The sequence below is a fragment of the Morone saxatilis genome, unplaced genomic scaffold, assembly GCF_004916995.1.
Source record: "Morone saxatilis isolate NCDOM2014 unplaced genomic scaffold, NCSU_SB_2.0 Contig20, whole genome shotgun sequence".
Classification (NCBI taxonomy): domain Eukaryota; kingdom Metazoa; phylum Chordata; class Actinopteri; family Moronidae; genus Morone; species Morone saxatilis.
This window is the reverse complement of record NW_023339763.1, coordinates 17,185,263-17,207,911: the sequence shown is the minus strand read 5'-3', so window position 1 is coordinate 17,207,911 and position 22,649 is coordinate 17,185,263. Positions and strand designations below refer to the sequence as shown.

The 22,649-nt window shown below is 38.0% G+C and overlaps 1 protein-coding gene across 12 annotated transcripts in view; it reads left to right on the top strand.

Annotated features, from left to right (window-relative positions):
• The window catches only part of LOC118331313 (RNA-binding protein Musashi homolog 2), a 228,805-nt gene extending 206,610 nt beyond the window's left edge, over positions 1-22,195 (top strand). For 3 of the 12 annotated variants that reach the window (XM_035666150.1, XM_035666144.1, XM_035666148.1), the window contains 3 exons: positions 7,638-7,817; positions 11,867-12,021; positions 16,405-22,195. In XM_035666150.1, coding sequence (XP_035522043.1) covers positions 7,638-7,817; positions 11,867-12,021; positions 16,405-16,449 — 380 coding nt within the window. In that variant the 3' untranslated portion in view covers positions 16,450-22,195. Of the gene's footprint in view, positions 1-7,637; positions 7,818-11,866; positions 12,022-15,214; positions 15,286-16,404 lie in introns of all 12 variants that reach the window. The other 9 variants (XM_035666155.1, XM_035666153.1, XM_035666151.1 and 6 more) reach the window with 5 other exon arrangements.
• Positions 22,196-22,649: the final 454 nt, after the last annotated feature.

Genomic DNA, 22,649 nt, shown 5'->3' with positions numbered 1-22,649 from the left:
GACAGATAAAAAATATAATGTATTGATGATTTATTAAGTGTTTGGTAAGATGCTAATAACGTACTACATGGATTAATACATTCAGTGGTCTCTTCTCTCTATACAGACACAGAGAGAATAGAGGACACAGATTGTTTAGACTTGACCTTCCTCTCTGTGTCTGGGGATGTTGCTGTATCTCCGTGTTATCTTACCATTTAATTTGCAGCTACTCAGTCCAAAATCAACTCAGAAATAGCAATTGTAATGGTTACATTTTTTGCTAAATTCTCTATTTTTAGTGCAAACAAGGGTCTTTGTAAAAAAAAAAAAAAGCCTTATGTGAGATGTTAATGTAGATTCTTTGTGCTTTGACTCCACCTACAGTTCCCATAGAGCACCACATATTACGTACGTCTACTTTGACCCAGCAGGAGGGATGTGGGGTGTCACCTAAATTGACACTCAAAATCACAGAACTTATATGTAAAGACAAAGAAATTCTTTAACATCCCTAGACATATCCAAAGTAAAATTATATTTCGACCCTTGAACCACATTTATTATTCAGATTTATGTTTCTTTAAGAGAAATTGTGTAGACACACCTTTGTGTGAGCTGTGTGGCTTGTTTGTCAGCGATACACACAGAGTGTTGTGAGATCGTGGAAGACATTTTCTATCCCTGACAGAGGGCACTTTCACCCTACTCCCAAAGCTCAACAGACAAAATGACAGTATGCTGACTTCCCTGTCTATGACAGACCACTGCTGATGACAAGGTGTATTTTGGACATCTCACTGTGGCCTGCCACTTGCAGCAAACTATACCCTAGACACAGCTGTAGCTGTGTACCATAATAAGAAATGTTACTGAAGATATAGTCTCTGCATCATCTTTCTAACTTTCTAACTAACTTTACATTTGCAAAATTTATTTTTTTTTGGCCACTACTTCTCTTGCAGTCTAGTACAGTGGTTCTTTGGTAGATTTACATTTAAAAACTACACAAGGACTTACTAGTTTCCTTACCATAAAAGAATGCAGGTATTTTGAAAGCTTGTGAGAGTAGACACGTTTCACATTTTAGGGCAGGAAAAAGTACCAGTTATCACAACTGCAAAACGAAACACTGAGCTGTGGTTACTTCTAGGACAGACAAAACAGCATGTTTTATTTAATAAAGGTTAAATCCAAGGTGGTGTCAGTCCAAGTACTTTTTTTAAAGAGCTGGGTCTTCAGTGTGCATTTGAAGATGGTGAGGTATTTTGTTGCCCTGATCCTCTACCAGGAGCATGTTGCACCACGAAAGAGCAAGAACAAGGACTAGTCTTGACGCGTGTTTGTGAGGACTTTTGAGAGACTGTGGCTCCAGGCGAGAAGTAGATCAGAGAGATCTGGCTCCTGCACAGTTTACCATCGCCTGGAGGTAGAGAGGTGCCGGCCCATACTGGGCTTAAAAAGCTAGTACCACAGGTTTGAAGATGATTTTATATACAACAGTGTGCTACTGGAGGATGCAAAGGGCAACGGCATTATCAGTTGGAGGAGCTGAACATCTGCATAGTAAAGCAGCAAGGAGGAAATTGCTAATTTGGAGATGACTAATGCATACACCAGCACCTGGGCTGCATTTTGGACAAGTATAATCCACCTCTGCTGTTGATATGAAGGATGAACTTGCACAAATGAGCCACAGTAGCCAATCTAACTGATATTGACAGGTAGCTGATACATGAACTGAATCCAAATATTAGACATTTATGTCAACAACAGCTTGCTTATTGATATGCACACTGACAAATCATTCTAAACCTAATGAAACAGATTAAAGCGTTGTTTAAAAGAAGGTTAGCTGTTGTTCAGTTTTCTTCATTTTAAAGTAGACTCTCTGAAATCTCCTGTGCTATAGCATTGTCAAATACAAACAGAGAAAAATGCAAGTAATGCAGATGGTTCTGACAGTCCGGGGAACTTCACAGGTCCCAGTCTACTCTGGTTGAGTGTTTTCCTGAGTCCCTCTGAGCTTTCTGGGAAGCTCAAATGTCAGTCTCAGATCTTGGCTCTACCTGTGGTGTGCACAAAGCCCTATTCAGCTGCTTTTAGATGTCTGGGTACTTGCTATGTACAGTATGTCTGACTTGACTCAGGTGTTTGAAACTGAAATCGAGTCGGCTGTGGGTCAGTGTTGTGCAGAAATTGGACTGCAGTATAAATTGCAGAGGTGTCTCTGCCAGTTTTACTGGGAGTCAGGATTGTCTTCACATTTTTTAAAACCCATTCCTCCCCTCAGTTAGTCATTGCTATTTTTTCGTATTTTGTCTCTTTTACTTATCTTACTACTTCTCCCACCTCTTGTTTCTTCACAAATGAAAAGAAGGAAACTCGTGTGACAGACATTTCCAAATTAAGATCGTTATCAATTTCCTCCGAACAAGCTCTGTGATCTTCAGCCGAGAGGAGACCAGGATTGGCTGTGTGCACTGGTCTTAATCAATCTGGCTCTTGGTGAGCTCAGGTCCATTTGTCCCAGATGCTAATCTGCAGAGCTCAGCTCTGAGGCCAGAGGCGCTTTACATGTATTTGGTGCAAAATAACATGAGCAGGCATGCCAAGCCCATCCTGCTTGGGTTTTTTGTTCAAGGCCCAGGGAAAGATGTGACACATTGGGGAGGGCAAAGTGTCCCTTTGCGCCTCCACCACGAAGCGGTGGCTCTCACAGCTGTGGGTAGCAGATGCTCTGAGGTTACAGGCGCAGGCCTTTAGGGACATCACCACTCGGCCCTCCAGGGGCTGCATACGTAACACACTCTCCAAAGAAAACTTACTGAAGGCTTGATGGGAGTAAGATATTTTGTCGTCAGGCCAGTACATTCTGTTATGAAATACAGTATGTGTTGCATTATACCTTTATTTTGAAGTGACATTATTACATTTTTAATAAGACTTTTTTACCCTCTTATTTGTATTTACGTACAACTGTAAAGCGAATTACATAGTTTCCTGCATACCTACTTCAACACACAATAGCAATATAGACATATATAGTCAGTTTTGTGAGATAAATGCCTCCAAATTAATTTGTGTAAGATGTGAGAAGATTGGGCAATATATTAACATAAAATGTGTGTTTTTGCTGTAAAATATAATTCCGTAATTCATATTTCCCTCTAAATGACCATTAGATGTAGCCAGTATCTCTCTCGGATTTCAGTCATAGTGAGTCTTAGATTTCTCTAGACCAAATAAGCCTGACCAGACATGTTTGAAAAAAATGTGTTCAGCCAAAAGGCCAGGGCTGTCAGCTGTGAGCTTGCTCACAATAGGATAATCTGTGCCGACTGTAGATAACTGAGTGCCCTTTCTCAGTCCCAGGCCAGATCTCACACAGGTTAAAATCTGCATTAATATCAAATTAGTGTACACTGATTTACTACATTGATGTGCATTGTTTTACCCACGATTCACATTTCCTCTTCCTCTGTTACTTTCCACAATCATTCCCCAACCATGGTTGAAGGTAAGGAGTTTATCCATTACTGGAAAGAACAGCAAGAAAAGGGAAAAGCAGGCATAAAATGAAAAGTAAAATAAAAAAATAAAACACAGAGGCCCGAGTATGGGTGAGTAAATGCAAGAAGAAATCATCTGTTAAAATTAATTAGCCAAGCTTCTCTGAACACAAAATGACAAGACATTAAATATGTATTATTTATGAAATGTCTGTGCTCTCTGAAAAGGGTGTCTAGTGCTGTTAATTACTCAGCCATTCATTCAGAAAAGATTATTTCAAATGGAAAGTGAAAGCAAGGCTAGACAGCAAAAGAGCTGTTAGTTTCTTTCACGCTATTTTTAAATGACATTGGTGAAAATGGAAAAGCTAATTATGGCAGCTCTAAAATTCAAAGCTAATTTAAGAAGCAGCATGTCAGGTTTATTGACGTCTTCTGTAGAGTGATGTGGTTTGATGGCCACCAAGGAATCTCAGTGGCGCCACGAGGGAAAAGGAGGAGTGACTGCATGAAAAATTATTCCTTGCAGAAATGAAAATAACTTTTGGTAATAGATATTCATATTCCCCAATTCCCAGTATTCTCTTACGGTTGACTGTAGAAACAGTATATTCATGTATATTCAAATAGAGTTATAAGTGAAAATATTTAGAATCAAGGCCTTTTCTAGCTGATGTGTTTTAGCCAACAATTTCTAGTGTCAAAAAATATTATAAATACAGGATTTGTTGTTGTCCCTGTATTGAAAGACCTGTTGATCAATTTGAGGGTAATAGCAGGTTCCAGCAGAGTTTTTAATTGTGCTAGTGCTGTTTTGTTAATGTTTGGATCACGTATTGTGCCTTTGAACGCGTATGCGTTAGTTAATATTTTGAGTTTCTCTGGGATAAGAAATAAGGATAATCACAAACTTGGTGCAGAACTCTGGCAAACTTAAGGAAATATTTTCTCATATTCTGAAGTCCCAGCAGGCCCAGAAGCATGACGCTATATTTTATCATCAGCGTGATTAGTTTTATTTTCCAACTAGTGAGAAAAAGAGCAGCAGTACTTTCAAGGTTTGTGATTCCTCCTTAAAGGCAGTCACCTGGCAAAGTGGGAACGAGAGCAGGGCATTTATCCACTTAAAGAGAGCCACCCCGATGATGTCAGTAACAGATGACTGCAAGACACTCCCCTCTCCGTCGCCTCGCAGCCAGCTTTGGTCACTGAGGGCAGAAGGGAAAGAGGGTGGGGGTAGGGGAGATAATTACCAGTATAAATGAAGCCCTGCGAACGATTCGCACTGCTGGGTCCCCTGATCTAGTCTCCAAGGCAACCTCAGCACGCTCATTTGTTTTGTAGATGAGTAATTACATCCAATTAGTGGCCAGTGGAAAAAAAAGGAGTCCAAGAAAGGCCCATTGTTCTGGATAGATTGTGTGAATATTAATAGTGGGAAGGTCTGAGGCACAGCGATATGATCGGTGATACTAATGCAGCTGTGGGCGCACACTGCCCAGTCTCATCCTGCATAACAGATCAGATAGCCACTGATGAAAATATATGGCTTTGAGAATGTGTGCCTGTATGTTTGTGCATGAGTGTCTGAGTCTTACTCCTGTCCAGCTGTCTCTATCCGGCAAACAAAGCCACTTTCTTACCTGAGCCAGCCACACCTGCAGGCAATGCAGCGGAATGCGTCTGAAAATGTCTAGCTAAACGTTGTGTACAATCTTACTGAAATCTCTTGCCCGATAGGTGGTAGTTGATAGATTTAAAGGGTAAATTACATAAGATTTGTCTTTATTGTTTTGGGGAATTGGTTATTGGTTTAAATGACACTTGATAAAATTTTTACTTTTTGTACTGCTGGGCAGACGCTGTATGGATTTCTGCAAGATTGGTTGTCTGCATTTTTTGTCAGCAGTTGTATTCCATAATTCCCATATTGCTGATGTCAAAAGATCCATTACAAAGTATAGTTAGCTTGTTTTAATATTAGCGGAGTAAAGTGTTGTAGCTAAAACTGTAATATAAAATGGAGCTTTGCTGCAGAACTGACAATTGCCCTGCATATTCCATCCAGTCTTCTTGCTCTCTATTCATAATAGAATTGGACGTAACTTAATGCTGCCTTTCTCTCTTTTTGTAAACATTGTTAAGGACGCATCGTATTGTTTGAATAAACTTTATTGGAATTTTCAATGGACAAGCGGTTAGTGTTCCGTGTCTGTGTAAAAGTTGCAAATTCTGGCTTTTTAAAAAATGTGAGTTAACATAATTTGCAAGATTAAAGAAAACTTGGTTTCTGCCCAGCTCAATGTGGTCCAGTTACTTACAATTAGAACTTTATCTCAAATGGAAACAACTTAATAACTAAAACCCATTTAAATAATCTTCTGCTTACAATATTTTGATTTAATACCCATATTTTATTGTGTGTAGTTTAATGCTTGGTCTAAATGATAATAATAATGATAATAATCATAATATTTCACCAATCTGCATCATGCAAATAAGAAACATCTCCTTTCATGAGTAAAAATGTCCCTTGTATCCAGTTTGCTATATGCATGTAATCTAATCACTTCAAAGGTGCTACAACTTCACTTTTACCAGGATGACGTTTAATCTTTTCTCACAACATGGTTAATGGTCAATTGTATGTTACATGAAAGCGATTTTTGCAAATATGTTCACAATCACTAATGAAGTATAATGAAAGTAAAAGTAAAATGGAAAGTAATGCCTGTTTGGAGCCAGTCTCTACCCTGCTCTGAACTGGTGACATATTAGAATGGCTCCTTTATGAATTCCCAATAACATGGTTTGTGCTATTGTCAAATGTTTTCCCCCCATTATAATTATTCCATTGATCCAGTTTTCCTCATTAGCAAGGCCAATCAATTTTCAGTGACATTTGTCTAAGTGAAGTAAATGGAATGATTGGTTCTTGAGCTTTGTTCAATGTGTCAGGCATTATGTGACGTACGTGGGAAGCCTGCCGTATTTGGAGCCTATAATTTGATGAGTGGGCAGACAGCCCACAAGTGGTGAGATCAGAGTGCTAAAAAGCATTGGCGGGGAGAAACATGGCTGGTGCTTACATTCCATTTGGCAGAAGTGGACTGTCTCACTCTGAATGGGTAGAGGTGAAGTGGCTTTGAATGGCTATTCGCTCCAGGACCCAAATAAAAAAACACAAACACACAGCAGGGGAAACCCAGCATGAAAAAGCCGGTGTCACCAATCTTAGTCCCTCCTGAGTAGATTAACTCTGTTATCAAAGAGGTGTGAGAAGAAGCAGTTGCTTTTAATTGCACTCTTTATATGAGCAGCTTGTCTCAGATTAAGAGGACAGGCAATAAATGTCAGCACGACTTATTGCTGAAAGACATTTTGTTGATAATCCACCATCTGTGTCAAAGAGAGAATCATTGGAAGAGGCCAATCTGAGACGTGCTTAGAGTACTTAGTGCACTTCAGAATGCCTATCATCAATAAACACGAATGTCTCTGTATCTCATTCACATAAAAACCTTATCATCTGTTGCCATTGGTCAAAAAAAAAGGCTTTAAATTAATTATTGATTGGTGCGCTTTCTGTTTCTTTTCATTTAAATGACAAAAGCTTCCTTCAGGTATGTTGGCGAAGGGTTGTCGGTTTGAAATGAGAAATGTATTGACCTGTGTTTTAATGATTCTTCAGTTTTATCTCACTCCTTAATGATTGCAAGAAAACATGGAGGACACAGGTCAATATCAAAGCTGTGGCCTTAATGTATGTTTTGTATTTCTTGTTACTGGTCCATTTGAATCAAGTCAAGGCATTAGATAAATTGAGGAGGTCTTAATTGTGTTCTTTCAGGGAGAGATTGTATGTATCCATAATTGTACAGCTAATGTATAAGATACAGCTTAGTGTATCAAACACGGACCATATGCCAAGGGGGCCTGGCCACATGGCAGGAGCTGCTGGGGAGGGAGGGCAGGGAGGGCCAATTAAAGCAGACAAAACACAAGGATGTAACCGAAAAAATGGTGTAACACAACACCAGGCTATGCTCAACAATCTGGACATTGACTTTGACAATGAAAAAGTTGATTTCCACAATGATGGAGTCCCCTCCCCTCCCCCTCCCCACCCTATACTGTATCTCCCAGGCCTCCCCGATTATGGGTTTTACTCTGCGCCCAGTGACCAGAGGGGGGGGCCCTGCTCCTTTGCTGACTATGGCTCCCTGGGGCCCCAAGCGGCTCAGATGCTGCACAGTGAGCATGCCACCTCCGCCTGCAACTCCCCCCTCCAGCACCTACACAGCCCGGATCAATTTAAGAACCCAGGTTTGTATATGCGCATCTATCTCATCCACGTTTTGGAGTTTTCAGTTTGATTCATGACATTATTCCATGCAGATGATCTAATCTTTTTATTTATCTTTATTCTTTTTATTTTTACATTTTCTATTGATTTTGTTAAGGAAAGAAACCCCCCCTTCAAAAAAAAAACAATTAAAAAAAAACATCTTGCTGGAAAAATAGCATTGCATGTCCTTCCTCCTTTTTTCAATTTTTAATGTAGATTTTCTGTTTCTTTGTGAAGTTATGTTCCAGCCCCTGCTTGCACATAAGGGGCCAACACACACAGAATGTAATCCTTCATTTGCATGTGAACAAAATAACTACTGATGATGTCGGAGAGTACACCGGCCTCTCTAACAGAGCTCAAGTTTATGTGAATTTTGAAGAGCAAAGGAACGAGTTAAGTGTGGGAGTGAGTGTCATTTTTTAGTCGAACCCTTTAAGTATTTTAAGTGTAAGAATGATTGCTCATGTTATTAGCGTGTGAAAGTCTAACTGGGAAATCAGTAGAAATGCTGTGCGATGTTAGACACTTAAAAGACAACATTTTTGCATAATACAGCCATTACATGACGGTACAAGCACATTTTCATCTTGTGTGCTTTTTCTGATGTTCTCTTATCTACCTTATGTAATCATAGCTTTCAAAAGCCAGGGATGAGATTCCACTGACAAGTAAAATATACTGCACATTGGCATTTTAATACCTGCATGCAATGCATAAAAATGATTGTTAAATTCCTACTGTTTCTTTGAGAGCAGATAGTAGTCTTCAGGATTAACAACCTTTTTTTTTAATCCTACAGTATTTATGTTTATCTAATTCTGATAATTATATGCTTATGATCATGTTTGCACTGAAATGACCACCAATGTTTATTCCATCTAAAGTAGTTAGTAAGTAAAGGAGGTATGCAATGTGGGAGATGTGCCAGTGACAGTGTTGACCTACACACAGCAGTTAGGTCCCCTGCCTTTGGAGACCTAGTGCCCTGCTGGGCTTGAATCCTGCCATAGCCTTCAATCTTGTGTCTTCACTACTGTGTCTCCACTTTCATAATAATAGCAGCAAGAAATATTGAAAACAAAAGGGGCTGTCCTCTCACCCTTTTGGACCAATAAAGTCAGTGTGTGGCCAACTCTCCCTCTAATGGTTAAAGTATGGGTCAGCTGCCCCCAGGCAGATGTTGGCATTTCCTACAGACTGTCTGTACAAACTTTAACACAGTGGATAGCAAAGAAACACAGGCAGGTTGCAAAGAAACAACTACGCAGATGTGATTTTCTGGAGTTCTGAAGGGTTTCGTGTAGGCCTGCTGTCCTAATAATCTTTGTCGTAACACTTGTGCAAGTGTGGTAGCACTACAGACATAGATCACCAGACTCTTTACTTCCTATAGATCTGTTTAGCAGTGTGAAGTGTTTTATTTAATACACAGCTGCATATACACACACCAATGCCACTGACTTTGTTGAATTTATTGTACATTACAGTTGACATAAGAGTAGAGAGGGTTTTGTGTCACCTCAGTGTTTCAGTAGCAGCTACTGTAAGTCACTGTGTTGGTCGATATGTGGTTGTTTTTTGTTTGAGTTTTGTTTGGTTGGTAAAGCACAGGTTTCAAATCCTGAGTGAGTCAACATGGCTTGATTACATTGTAACACAATTCATCTGGTTGTTGTCTGTGAAATAGACTTTATTTTTACTTAATTTATTTGTTGCCAACCTTGAGCCTAATGATATAAAAATCACATTATAGAACATTATAGTAAATAGAATCACAATGGTACTGTTTATTTAGATGTTTCTTTTAAGTAGATGAGAGCATAAATGTATGTTTTTCAAGAAGTATAATTGACTTCTGTGTATATTAGGTGATGATGATTACCAGCCGTTGGTCATAGATTACCCATGTTTCATTTATAAGGTTTTCACTGTTCAAATGCTTTGGTGAGTAGCCCTGCTCCTCACAAAGTACTCGGCCCACAAGTGAAGATAGTGGCACACAGATTCCTAGCCTGAAAGGGAGATTAGAATAGCTTCCATATGCAGTTTGATGGCAAATCTCATTGATAAATGTTTTTCTTGTGCACAGAGCCTACATCTGTACTTTAGTACTAGATTCAAGGGAGTTAAAGTTAAGCAAATATAACTTGGATGACAAAGACAGACGTATAGAGTTATACATTAGACATTCATTAATTCAGGTCTTCCCATTTTTCTTTCAAAGTACTTCACACACACTTCTACTAGCGTCAAGTGATTTTCTCTACAGTCCTTTTTGTCCTTTTAGTCAGATGTATCTGTGCCACAAGTAGAAGAAAGACACACACAATCATTCCTTATTTAAAAAAAAATCTAAATGAATAGTGAACTCTAACACACTAGTCTGTGTTACAGTGGACAACAATCTGAACAACAATTTGACCCACATTGCACTTGGGATTGTTTTCCTCCCAAAGCTAAATGCAGAACCAGTGCAGCCCCTACATTTAAATGAAAAAAAAATGAGCTTCACAGGGAGAGGGGTTGAGCCACACTCTAATAAAAATCACCAGTCATAGGAAATGAGGATTGCCATTTCAACTGAAAAAAAAAATCTTAATTATATAATAGGCCAGCCTACTGGGGGCTGTGCAGGCAAGATAAGAGCACTAGCTGCTCACTGTTCAAAGTCCTTATACTTAAACAGCAGTGTCAACTGCACTAGATGTGTGTTTAGTGAGATGGCTTCATTTTTCTAGAGTGCTATACGTGGATATCTAGACTACATTTTCAGGTGCTTCTAATGGACCTAACATGTCCGATATAGCTTTGAGAGTGACATGTTAAACATGGTGACAACGATACAGTTTGTATACTGGCTGTGTGTCTACACATTGGATGTGTTGTACTCTGTATTTCCTTACATGTGCTACTAAGACTTCTTCTCAGGCATCATAGGGCTCATGAGCTCATATACACAAGATGGAGCATTTTCTGTGGTCGGAAGATTTTTCTTTTTTAATGCAGTTGTACAGTTTTTTTTCACAGTCTGTCTTTGAATAGGGGTGAGACAGAGGGTTACGTGAAGCTGACAGCAGAGGAGATTGCTGTTAAGAGATCACTGTATTTTTCTTTCTCCCCAACTGTTTTTTTTCCTGTATTGCCAGTGTTATTGGCCTTTAGTAGGCTTCTGGATTTTCAAAAGACATTTTATTAGTCTGAGTTGCTCTTACTCACAGGGCAAAGGTGGTAAGTCATGTACAGTATTTCTTTTTTATCCCCCCTGAGTTTAGACCTGCATATGAACTCGGGTCAAGCTTTTATATTTCCCCCTTATGCCTCCTTCTCCTGTCTCACGTACCTGTTTTGCTTTATGCCTGAAGTTACTCCAGCAGACTGAAAAGCTGAAACACACAGCCGAAAGTATCGAGAATATTTTTAGTAGGTTCTTGCCGGCATCCGCAAATCATGAGGTCATATAGGAAAGACTAAAGTATTTCTAATGTCTGGGTGCAAACTGCTCAAGTGAAATCTAAAATCCTTACTATAAGAATCCTGTGTTACTCTTCTTATTCAACAGCCGATGTTGTTTTACAGTACTCCTTCACATTATGCATGGCAACATTTACACTGCAACCTTACTAGTTTATTAGCATGGTGGAAGTATTTCTAGAAATGTGCTTGTTTTGTGTTGTGCATGATTTTACAAAGTGAATGTTACTCCTATGCATAATACACACAGCATGTAGATAATATTTAGAATATCATACTGGATTCACCCTTAATTTTGGTCGTTTCAACCTAAATCCTGCACCATTTTGTCAGTCGATGTGAAATGAAATTGAACATATAAGAACATATAAGCAGTAAGTATCTCTAACCTGTAATATGACCTATAAGCAAGTTATTTGAGACAAAGCTATGAATCCAGTAATGTGTTCTTTTGATTTAAATGTTTCCCCTTTGAGTCATAGCAAGTAAGAATCGCACCGATCGCTGTTGGGTTTTTCTGAGCTGCTCTGCTCCCCGCTGTGTTTGTATGCAGGCACCAACCCGTCAAGGCCCGGAGGTTTCCCCGGTGCTAACAGTCCAGGGCCTGTGGCTGACCTGTACGGCCCCAGCAGCCAGGATTCGGCTGTGGGCAACTACATCAGTGCTGCTAGCCCTCAGCCTGGCTCTGGGTTTGGTCCCAGCATCACAGTGAGTACTCAAATGCAGACTTTCTGTCATGTCTGACTGCACCTTGAGCTCAGTTGCCTCTTCCAAAATTAGACTCTGAGCCAATGCACACTGCCTTTTGATTGTGACGTTCGGTAAAACAATTCAGCACTTGATTTTTCTCATAAAGAATGGAGCTTACTAATTATAAGATAGTATTCTCTTCCACTTAAGCACCTCCTGCCTCTATATCCTAAAATATCCCTCCAGCAAATATCCTAAACCCAGAAGAGTACAAATCAACCATTCAGCACAGTCTAAGAATACAGATTATTTCTTCGCATAGAGGTCCCATAAGCATTCTGTACATCAGGGTAAACCCCGTCTTAGCTCTCAAAGTTATCTGTGTCAAATGCAAATGTTTATTCCCCTTAGCTGTTGCACAAATCACCTCACTTCTGAGTCTGTGTCACCTTCCCCAGAACAAATTTCCTTTATTTTTAGAAACCCATCTGTCCCAGAGCTTGAGTTTGCTCTGTCACTAGGACAATGCTTCCAAGCAGGTTTTGTTTCTCCCAGTGTCCTTGTCCAGGTGTAGTTGCTCAGCCAGGTGCTGTTGCACTTATTCCTCCTGCTGATCAGTTAGCTGCCGGTTGCCATGTCAACTTAAAAGTGCAAGTCTATCAGGGCTAGTAGAGGTGACAGTAACACAGAGGTGTTCTAAGTCTGTGTTTGGATTAGGCCTGTGTGTCAGTTTAGGTGATGTGCAGCAACATTAATAATCCTGCCTCTTGCTTTTACTGTAAAAAGATGACACCACGAAAAATGCTTGTAGGCCCTCAACTATAATGTTAGTGACAATAAAGACATAGCCTGGCAAGATAGTAGAGCTTAATACAACATTTGGGAATATAATTTACAAAATAGGTTCCCAACTCTTGGAGAGATCATCTTAAAGCTAATAAAAATGTCTGAAGAGTAACTTCAACCAGGCTGCAATAATAAAGCTACGTTATTTAGCAGTTAAACCAGTCAAATGATTTACCTAGTAGCCCAGATATTGTAGCTTTTGTTTAGGACCTTGTTGTCAACAAAGGGACAAAGGGACAAACTCCCCAAAATAAGTCTCCATCAGCTATTTGTTTACTTTCCGTGTTTGTTACTCTACCTTGGACCTCACTGAATAATTAATCTAAAATATTACCATCAGAATTTTATGGCCCCTAGCAAAGTGCATCAGGGCTGAGCTCTTAGACTCACTGGCAGGCTTGTTGGGGCATGTTTGTACTGTTTTACATGACTGAACTGAGTGACACAGTATAGGTTATGAAAATAACACCTGCTTTCTGAAAGAAGCTAATTAATGCATGGCTTAACTGAGGTGGAATAACAACAAGCCCATTAGTACTACAAGCAAGCACTGCAAGACTACAGGGTGAAGACACTCTTTCCAAACATTATATCATTAACTTGAATTTTCTACATTAACCAGAAAGTACAAAAAAAATATTAATCTGGTCTGTTGTGGTATTCTTGTAGTTATTTGTGGGGTTTATGGCAAGTTTATCATTTGGTCATGGTACAACATTTTGTGCATCTCTCTTGTGAGCAATAGTACAGGAGATTTATCACTTAAGTACACTGAATCAGTGGGGCTAAGTGTAACGGCTTAGCAAGGATGAAGTGAATGTGAGATTGTATAGCAGTAATGTTGTCGGTATGGGGTACTGTGACTGGGAGCAAATGTGCAAATGGCTCATGAGAGGGTAAAATAGCTCATTTTAATGCAAGTAAGTATGCGTAATTGATTTATGATATCCAAACAAAAACAGAGCTTAACAAGAAAATGCATTTTATTGGCTTTTTGCTTCCTAAGCAAAGCCTCTTTTATTAATTGTTTTAGGTCCACTGGCTATCTGCCATAATCTGTTGGTCTCAGTGTAGGAAGCAAAATATTTGTTATGAAAGACCAGGCTGGCTCATTTTCAAAGCAGATTTACCAGCAGATAGTTTACAGATGGAAATGAGGCGATTTGTTTCCATTATTTTCCATTTGTTGCAACAGTTTATAACCAGTGCTGAGTTAGAGAATCTAAAAACAAGTCTTTCAGTGCCACAATTGCTAAAAAATCTGCATAGAAATGTTTGACTTTCATATCCACCTTAAACCAGTTTTAAAGGGGCTAATTTATAAAGCAGATCAGTGACAAACGCACTGTATTTTACCCATATAATTCAGGCTAGGTTTTGTGATTCCCTTACAGAATGTCAAATTGTGGCTGTGATGCAGCTGTACTAAATCACCACTTCAGAATTACCCAGTGAATCAAACAGAGTGCAATAAAGCAGAGAGGTGATGCAGCGGCCCTGTGACTTTCTGCTCTCGGCGAGATGATCTCTCTATTCAGAACATTAAAATAGGAAATGATTCAGAACTAAAATGTTTGTTATAATTCATTTTTCACCAAGGATGCTGTTGAACTGAATACACGTAGGATCACCGTATGTCATAACCTCACGGATGACTTCGGAGTCACTGATTTGTCCCTTGCCCTTACGCTCCAGTGATTTTATTAATCCCTTTAGCCAATATCAAAACAGCCACTGTGAAGAAGCCGTAATGAACTTAACTGTTTTTTCTCTTTTTCTGCAAGACAAGTAGAGTGCAATTAGCTGATTGAAGTGATAAAGACAGATAATCGCTGTTGGAAGTGCTTCTCTTTTCAGTGTTGTGTGTGAATTCAAGGATTTCTTCAGACCTGTCAGCAGCGATATTCAGTGTCCTGATAACTGAGCTACATAATGAAAACCATTCAAAACTCAAAAAACACACTGATCTTACTGAGGGGAGTTTATGATCCCATTCTCTGCATGCTTTCAGATGAAATCCGCTGTGTATGTCGGCATGAATAGAGATTGTGTGTGTGTTGTTATTATCTACTTCACATATTTTACACTCAAGTTATTATAACCTCAGGACTATTTTCATATAGAAATTAAAAGTTGTTGTATTTTTGAATGATTTAACACAGAATGGGAGCATTCACGTTATATAGTATATCTAACTCTGATCATTGATGAATGACAGTATAGTGTCCTGCTCTGCTGCTGAACATGATCAAACTGAATCAAAACATTCACAATCATGCTAGCTGAAAAAAAAAAAGTTGATATGATACTCACTTTTCTTTCCTTGAAATGCATACTGACAAAAGCACTAACTGTACACTTTTAGGGCCCGTTGATTGCGACAGCTTTTACAAATGGATACCATTGAGCAGGTGGCCGGTTGCCATCTCATCAGAGGTATTGCATTTTATTTACTGTGCATTTCTATCAGTCTCTCCCTAATATATGTTCATCACATTATTCATTGTTTATTCACCTCCCTCAGAATGACAGAGCTGGTAGTAAAGCGTGAGCGCGACGGCAGGTTTACACTTCTTCACGAATTTGGCGAGGTGGTCGTCTTAACAAAAAGAGACAGCGGAAAAGACGATTTAAACGATTCCGCTCAATCATGACCAGTTTGTTTGTGTGACTTACTCTAGGAACAGTCGCACTCACACACATACTACCAGTTCTGCATTTCTTTCTCTCTTTTCTCTGATTAACATTTTGAAATGTTTCCATCCTAAAATAATCTTACACATATTTAACAGTGTGTCACATACAGTTTACTGTTTAATGTTTCTGACATGATTACGTGAGCTAAGCTCTGGTTGTCAGAACTGTCATCACATCTCTACTACACGCTATGTCTAAAAGAAAAACTTTTTACTAACAAGTCAGTGGCCTTGAATCATTATATATTTCCCAAACAGTAACTGTCTGTGAGGAATATTTCAGTTTCATCATGTTTATTAAGTCACTGTAATTCATTTTTATTGCTAATTTCCCTCATATGTACAGTATGAAACCCATATTTTTGCTTTTTGTTTGCTTCCAGCCGTTTTTTGTAGATATGATGTGTGAAGTGTGTTGAACTCATTTGTGTGCACGTGTGTTTAAATTGCTGTTTAATGGGTTATTTTCAGCTAAGCAATAATATAGACTCAACAGTAGCAGCACACGCATGAACACGATTGCTAAGTTAACAAGTGGTGTACGAAGTGTCGACTTTTTAGAGTTTGAACATACAATTTGTTAATCAGGCTGCTTTTTACTGTAATTATGTGTACTTCTGTTATGCCTGCAGCACATTTTAACCTGCTGCACTTTATAATAATTGCTGTCACATTTGTTTCATGCTGTTAATGTCTCAGTGGGCATCCAAGATATTGTATTTGGTCAAACATATTAATGTCCATTTCTGTCATTTAATGTCACTGCAAATCTTATACAGCGCAGTATTCATGGTCAGGATTTACGCAAATTAAACGGTTTCTAATGCTCTTGCTATCCTTTTTTTTCTCTATCACCCAGCAGAGTATATCTGGTGGCCCAGGAAAGACAGGACGAAGTTTCTAATTGGCTTTGTGTGCAGGTGATGCTATCCAACTTCAAGCACTACAGCGTCACCCAGGCAAAAAGAACGAAAGACGGAACCATATGAAGAAGAAAAGAAAACGTTAGTCATCTCAGAAAAATAACAACTGCTGTACTATAATCCAAACCTCCTATAACTTTACAACCTGGTTTGGTATGATGTTTCACGTCTATTTCATTCACCTATTTCCTTCCTCTGTTAGCTTTTGTTTTAATTAGTTTTTAGGAAGTCATTTTAGTTTAACCTTAATTTTGTGTCATTTTATTTTATCTGATAGTATATTTGTGTAAATGGATTTTGTTTGTTTTTTTGGTTTTGAAGTACGGGGGTCATAGCCAAGAATATCTGCAAGTCATGTCTTCATCTTTGTATCGGTTAGTGTAAAGGAGAAACGATTGGATGTTCCAGTCTTTCCGCAAAAAAAAAAGAAGCTCGGTGTGGAGAGACTCAGAGAAAAAAAAATTAAATTTTAAGGAAAATTTAAAGAGGGTATCTAAGTAATAAATCTTAGTAGCTGTTTTATTTCTTGTGATGTCTCATTGTTAACCATAATTACCTATTTTTGGGCAATACAAAGAGGACTCCAATATTTTTATGGTCCTTTTTTATAAGTGTTGTTTTTGTTGTTTAGAAATATATATATATGCTATAACAAATTTCATATAACTACATTGTGAATTCAAACTTGAGAAAAAGAAATGTAGCTGTACATATTATTCCAGTCACTGCATATAACCAACTCAGTGAGAGAATAGCATATTTTTGTGATGGTGTGTCAAAAGAACATGTTATAGCGTGTGAATAGAAGAAAAAGCTGTAAACAGTTATTATTATACTTTTTTCTGCTGGAACACGGTATAATGACCCCACAGACAAACAGAACACACTTGCTCTGTAAATACTGAAGCTGAAATAATTTTACAAAGTGTCATACCAGCAAATTTACAAACGGCGAGTTAAGTCAACACAGTTTTAAGAAATAACAAAAAAAAGAGCCTGATTGGTATCTTTTGTCTAACTGTCAAGATATCAGTATCATTTCAAAGAGAGAGAGAAAAAAGACAATTTAATCCAAAGCACACTGTACTTAGATGTGAAGATTAGAACTTGAACCAGGCATTTTACAGTGCTCTGTGCATCCTGACACTTTTATACTCTTGAGAGGAACTTGTTAGTTGTATGTTATTGTTTGTTTCATCCTGCTTGTTCCTGATTCATTTTTGGAACACAATATCTGGGCTCTGTGCTAGAGCCTTTATGTAACGCTTGTTCTCTGAATCGGTTCTTTTTTGAATGAATTAGGAAAGTAAACATTTTGATACCATACCTCAGCCTTTGTGAGTTCTATTGTGGAATCATTGGCAGGTTTAATTTATTCTAGTGGCAAAATAACTGAAAACACTGAAAGGTAATAAAGCGAGTAATCATTGCACTGTGAGTAGTAAAGTACAGGCCATTTTCCTATTTGCACATGTATATGTTGGCTTTTTAAAAACGGCCCTGTGCTTTGGGATAGTATGAAGGATTTTTGGGGTTAATGTATTCTCGACTAGACAAACACTTCAAGGTTTTGAGGTGAGTTAACAGCTTGGGAACTAGTAACTGATATGTTGCAGTGTACACTTGGATTTCTTTATATATTAGACCCATGTCTCATCTAAAGATATTTATACAGGGTCAAAAGATGACACTGAATTATTCACTATCTGTCGCTGCACCAGGTTTTACACAGTATGTGTGGTAAATGATTTTACTCATGACAAACATTTAATAATGATATAATATGCTCCAGAGTGCAGTCCGGTTTTTAAAGTCACTGATGGAATGAATGGTGTGTATTCTGAAATACTTTACCTGCTGCAGGTGTATTTTGTTGTTTTCATTTGACCCACTTTTGTCTGATTTCTTTTTATTTAAAAACAACCAGGTAAAGAAATATGCTGGATACTTCTAAAGTAAATGATACGGAGGTGTGGTAAAGTAATAATTTAAAGAGTAAAGAAAAAAAAAACCCTTGTAATGTTCAAATGTAAAAGAAAATAAGAAATACAAAACTATAAAAAAAAGAAAGATGCTTCTTTGCTGATTTCAAGTTTAATCAGAGTTTTATTGATACTTTGTGGTTTATATATTAATAATTGTAATATACTATTAAAATGTACTGTGCATCCATTGCTTTCTCTCTTTCCATTCCCCATCCTCAGAGATCCTACTTCTTTTGTTGATCATTCATGTATTTCATTAGTGTGTAAAGAAATCACAGTTAACTTGTAAACAGAGTGCTGTCTTTGATACCAGTGTAGTGGTCTTTGTTGTTCTCCCTTGCTCTACCTCTCCTTTCTCTCATATTTATCCCTCTCCCTCTCGCGCTCTTTTTCTATCTCCTGTAATTACAAAGTAGATGTTATATAGGACTCATTAATATAATACTTGTAGTGAATAGTGGATTTAGGACCAGTCAAGATAGACCTTTCTCTAAATGATCATGTTATTCTGATATTTGCAGACAATTATTTTGATAGAGGTTCATTGTAATTTATTCCCTGTATGTTTTATTTTTTGGTTTTTGCCACTCTCACATGGTTTCAGCTAACCAAAGCTCTCATGGATGAACAATAGAGAAACAGTTGCTGTAAGATGGAATTGTTCACAAGGCATTATTTGGATCCCCACCCTTGAATGTTTTAAAAGGGGTGTGCCATACTACCTTAAATGCTAACGCTAGATATGCAAAACTTTTGTTTTTGGTTATTTTTTAAGAGGGGACACAAGCTATAATCGTGGGAAAAGATTTTGTGTAAGAGATATTTCATATTTTTTTAAGAAACATACCAATGATTACCACAGTAGTCATTCTATCAGTCATAGTGCTGTTATATCTTTTAACGTTTGTACACTTCTCCCAGGTGCCAGGCACTGTTATTTTTAGATGATACTGTTTTTGATCTCTTATCTCTCTCAAAACCTTTACCAATAATTCTAATAATATTAATCTTAGATTCTGGGAACTACTTTTTGTTTTAATCTGTTATCAGATGTTCACACGTATTCAAATTATAGAGGCAATAATGTAGAAATAAAAAAAAAGACCACTGCAAAAGACTCCATTAAAGAGAATTATTAGCAGGTGTTTAAAAGATGAGGTATGCGTGTCCAGGCTGGTTATTACATGGTTAAATTTGTGTCCTGATGTTGGACCAGCACCCTAAAGCTATGATTCACTGCTAAGCTAAATTAGGGCAGAAAAGATTATATTAAAACTTGAATTTAAATGCTCAAAACATCATGTCAAAGCAGTTCCACAATTCAGACCTGCTGGATTTACACAGGCAGCTGTGTTTCAATCTAAAACAAACCATTATACCATTATAACCAAGCCAATTCAATTTAGGAGCTCAAGCTGTGTGCACACTCCAGCCACAGATTGAGTTATTGTTTTGAGTATAATTTCAATAAAACATTAGGTTTTATATCAGTTATTTCACTTATCTCATGGGGTCTTAAAATGTAATATTGTTACATTAATAAATAACATCAATGTCTGTTCATTCTTCACGTCCAGTATAGACTGTCAGGTTACATACAGTATGTGCAGTAATGGCAGCTTTCTTAGTGACGCTAATGGACAAATTATTCCAATGAATCTAGGCAGTATACAGGACATTAAAAAATGACCCCCAAAAGACAATGTCCATGTGTTTAGCAAGTCAAACAATATTATACTTCATTGTGAAATGATCAAATTAACTGATACATTGGAAAATAAAGGAAATATTGGCCCAAAATTATAGAAAATAAAAGGACAGCTAAAAATAATTTATTCCTAAGAATAACAAGTATTAATTCTTATGTTCGACTCATTTGCACATTTTAATGTCAAAAATATCTCAACAATAGAAAAATATATATAACAGGAATTAATCATGAGTGTACCAACCTATGAGCACTAGTTAAGTTTTATTCTCACAGGATAAAATAAGTGTCCCTCCAGTTCATTTGCAGCATTGTCCCTAAATCTATCTGAATATTTCATTCAGTAAACTACAACTCAGACCACCTACAAACCGATACAAGAAAGCTCATTAGTGGCTGTAGTTGATTCCAATTTTAGCCGCCGTTTCATCTGAAAACCCCAATAACAGTGCAACAAGTATAAAATATTGTTTTGTTTGTTTCACTGTTGGTGGCTCTTAAAGTGAAAAAATAAAACTTGAAGTGGCTGATTTTCTCTTACCCAGTATAAGAATTGACTCTTCTATTGTTTTGTGATCCTGTAGCTTGGACTTTAAGGTAGCATGGCTCTGTTGCTGTAATTTCATTTTATCTCAAACTGACAGCAGTTTACAGCTGATGAATGTTACACATCTTAGTAGACTAGCTTATCCATTTGGGGAGAGGGGAGGGGTCTTGGTTTAAGAAAAAAAAATAATCAAAAAAGAAAAAAAGTCAACCTGGAAGGTGTTGACATTTGTAGTGTACTACCGTATCCATTTAAACTTGAATCTTGAGGCAAGTGCTAGGCAATGGCCAAACAATTTATCCCATCCGTTCTGGGAAAATCCCACCCTGAAACCACTCGCACTTATGAGATTTCTGTCGTCTGGGATTCAAATCTGTTTTATGAATATGAGCAACTGTCTCCCCAAAAGCTGGGACATCAGACAAGGACTGTTTCGGCCTCCGCTCCATTTCCAATTAATTAGACTGACTTTGAAGGCTCATTGAACATTCTTGAGCATTTATACCCAAAAGAGGCTTATTCATAGTGGTGCTAATGGTTTTAAACCAGACAATGTGCCCTTATCTCTGAGAGATACTGGATACTGTCACAGTAACCACAAAGTTAGTCTCCCAGTCCCACAAAGTGACTCCCCACCATAACACCACCATTTATAGTGTCGGCTCTCTTGTTCCAGGGTTTAACAAAGATTGCTTCATGTTCACAAATCTAGACTGAACTCTTCAAGGTGACAGAAATAGCACAAGTTCAACTGTACTGTCGACGTTTGAGGGTGAATTTCCCCTTCAGTCCAAACCATTGCCATCTCACCCATGCTCATTATTAAATATATACATACAGTTGCAATATATATGTGTATAGATGAATATATACTTGCAATTTTCACTCATTTGAACTGAACAATGTTAGACTGGAGACCTCAGCTGTATACAGAATACTCCACACAGCTTACACCCAGGTTCATATAGTCGAACCCGTCATTATTAGCTTATGTTCACCAACACGAGAGTTCACCCCTGGCGTGTTGTCGAGTTTGGAGCAGACCGCATGGCCTAGAGGGGAGCCTGGAAGCTCTTCAGACTGCATGGACGGCAGTGTGTGAGGCTCTGCTGTGCTTCCATGTTTCTGCAGGCTGAGCACAGAGCTCTCTTCACTGCTGTCTGCCCATTCCTAACACTTGCCCCTTTTTTTTATGTTAACCGACTTTTTATGGCGAGAGACAGACAGACTTGACTGACATCTGAAAGCATCTTTCAGGTTATCATATGGCTTGCTTAAGCCCTGTTGTAAAATATACTTAAAAAAAAAAATAATAATAATAATGGATGGGGGTCTCTCACATATCAAATGTGGAAAGTCTAATTTTATATTTGTATTTTCAAATAATAATATTGACAAAAAATGTCTGTGAAAGGTTTCCATCCTCTACTGTGGTCCAGAAATTGATGTGTCTGTCTGGAAAATAAATAAAATAAACTGAATTGTTATATTACTTGTTTTCACTGTTTCATTGTATTATTATTATTTTGTAATATATTTGTTATAGATGAAAAAAAGATTTGATCTAATATAATATTTATCTCAACATTTCAATATCACATGTGTAATAATGTAGTGAACCATCACATCAAAGAGACATTCACTCTCCATACTGTTTAGCATCTGCTGACATCCCATAACTGGATACTGACACACGGCCGTTGTGTGTGCTACATGTTTATTACAAACAACGGGGTTTTGGTTGTTGTTTTTTACATTCCACATTTTCACTCGACCACACACTCAGCATATCTGCACCGGGATTCTTCGAGGTCACTCTTAAGTCAGCAGGATTAATAGAGTCTGAGCACTAAGATGCATTTGGGGGGGAAGCGGTGAACAAACAAGAGCTGCCGTGTAATTCTGCTGCCCCTCAGTGGTCTCTCGCAGGTCTCTCGCAGC